Source organism: Corapipo altera, unplaced genomic scaffold (genome assembly GCF_003945725.1).
Source record: "Corapipo altera isolate COAL_440 unplaced genomic scaffold, ASM394572v1 48826, whole genome shotgun sequence".
Lineage (NCBI taxonomy): Eukaryota > Metazoa > Chordata > Aves > Passeriformes > Pipridae > Corapipo > Corapipo altera.
Genome location: NW_020891210.1, coordinates 570 through 1,442, shown reverse-complemented (window position 1 = coordinate 1,442; position 873 = coordinate 570). Strand labels below are relative to the sequence as shown.

General features: G+C 72.2%; 1 protein-coding gene across 1 annotated transcript; it reads left to right on the top strand.

Moving 5' to 3' along the window:
- Nucleotides 1-5: 5 nt before the first annotated feature.
- Nucleotides 6-750, top strand: LOC113942526 (transcriptional activator protein Pur-beta-B-like; the record flags this gene model as incomplete). The annotated part of the gene is made up of 2 exons (XM_027633639.1): nucleotides 6-507; nucleotides 546-750. Coding segments are annotated over 2 exons (594 nt in total), but the record flags the coding sequence as incomplete, so codon positions are not given.
- Nucleotides 751-873: the final 123 nt, after the last annotated feature.

Below are 873 nucleotides of genomic sequence, written 5' to 3'. Positions count from 1 at the left end.
TGGACATCCAGAACAAGCGCTTCTACCTGGACGTGAAGCAGAACGCCAAGGGCCGCTTCCTCAAGATCGCCGAGGTGGGCGCGGGCGGCTCCAAGAGCCGCCTCACGCTCTCCATGGCCGTGGCCGCCGAGTTCCGCGACTACCTGGGCGACTTCATCGAGCACTACGCGCAGCTGGGCCCGTCCAGCCCCGAGCAGCTCGCCCAGGCCGCGGGGCCGCCGGGCGAGGACGGCGCCGGGCCCCGCCGCGCCCTCAAGAGCGAGTTCCTGGTGCGGGAGAACCGCAAGTACTACCTGGACCTGAAGGAGAACCAGCGCGGGCGCTTCCTGCGCATCCGCCAGACCGTGAACCGCGGCCCCGGCGGCCCGGGGGGGTTCGCGGGGGGCCCCCCGGGGCTGCAGAGCGGCCAGACCATCGCGCTGCCCGCCCAGGGCCTCATCGAGTTCCGCGACGCGCTGGCCAAGCTCATCGACGACTACGGCGGCGAGGAGGACGAGCTGGGCGGCCCCGGCGGCGGCGGCCCGGGCGGCGGAGGGCTCTACGGGGAGCTGCCCGAGGGCACGTCCATCACCGTGGACTCCAAGCGCTTCTTCTTCGACGTGGGCTGCAACAAGTACGGCGTGTTCCTGCGGGTTAGCGAGGTGAAGCCGTCCTACCGCAACGCCATCACCGTCCCCTACAAGGCCTGGGCCAAGTTCGGCGGCGCCTTCTGCCGCTACGCCGAGGAGATGCGCGACATCCAGGAGCGCCAGCGGGACAAGCTCTACGATCGGCGCGCCGGCCCCCCCGGGCCCGGCAGCGGCAGCGGAGCCGGCGACGACTCTGACGGCGACGACGTGGACGACGACTGAGCCGACCCCCACCCAGCCCTCC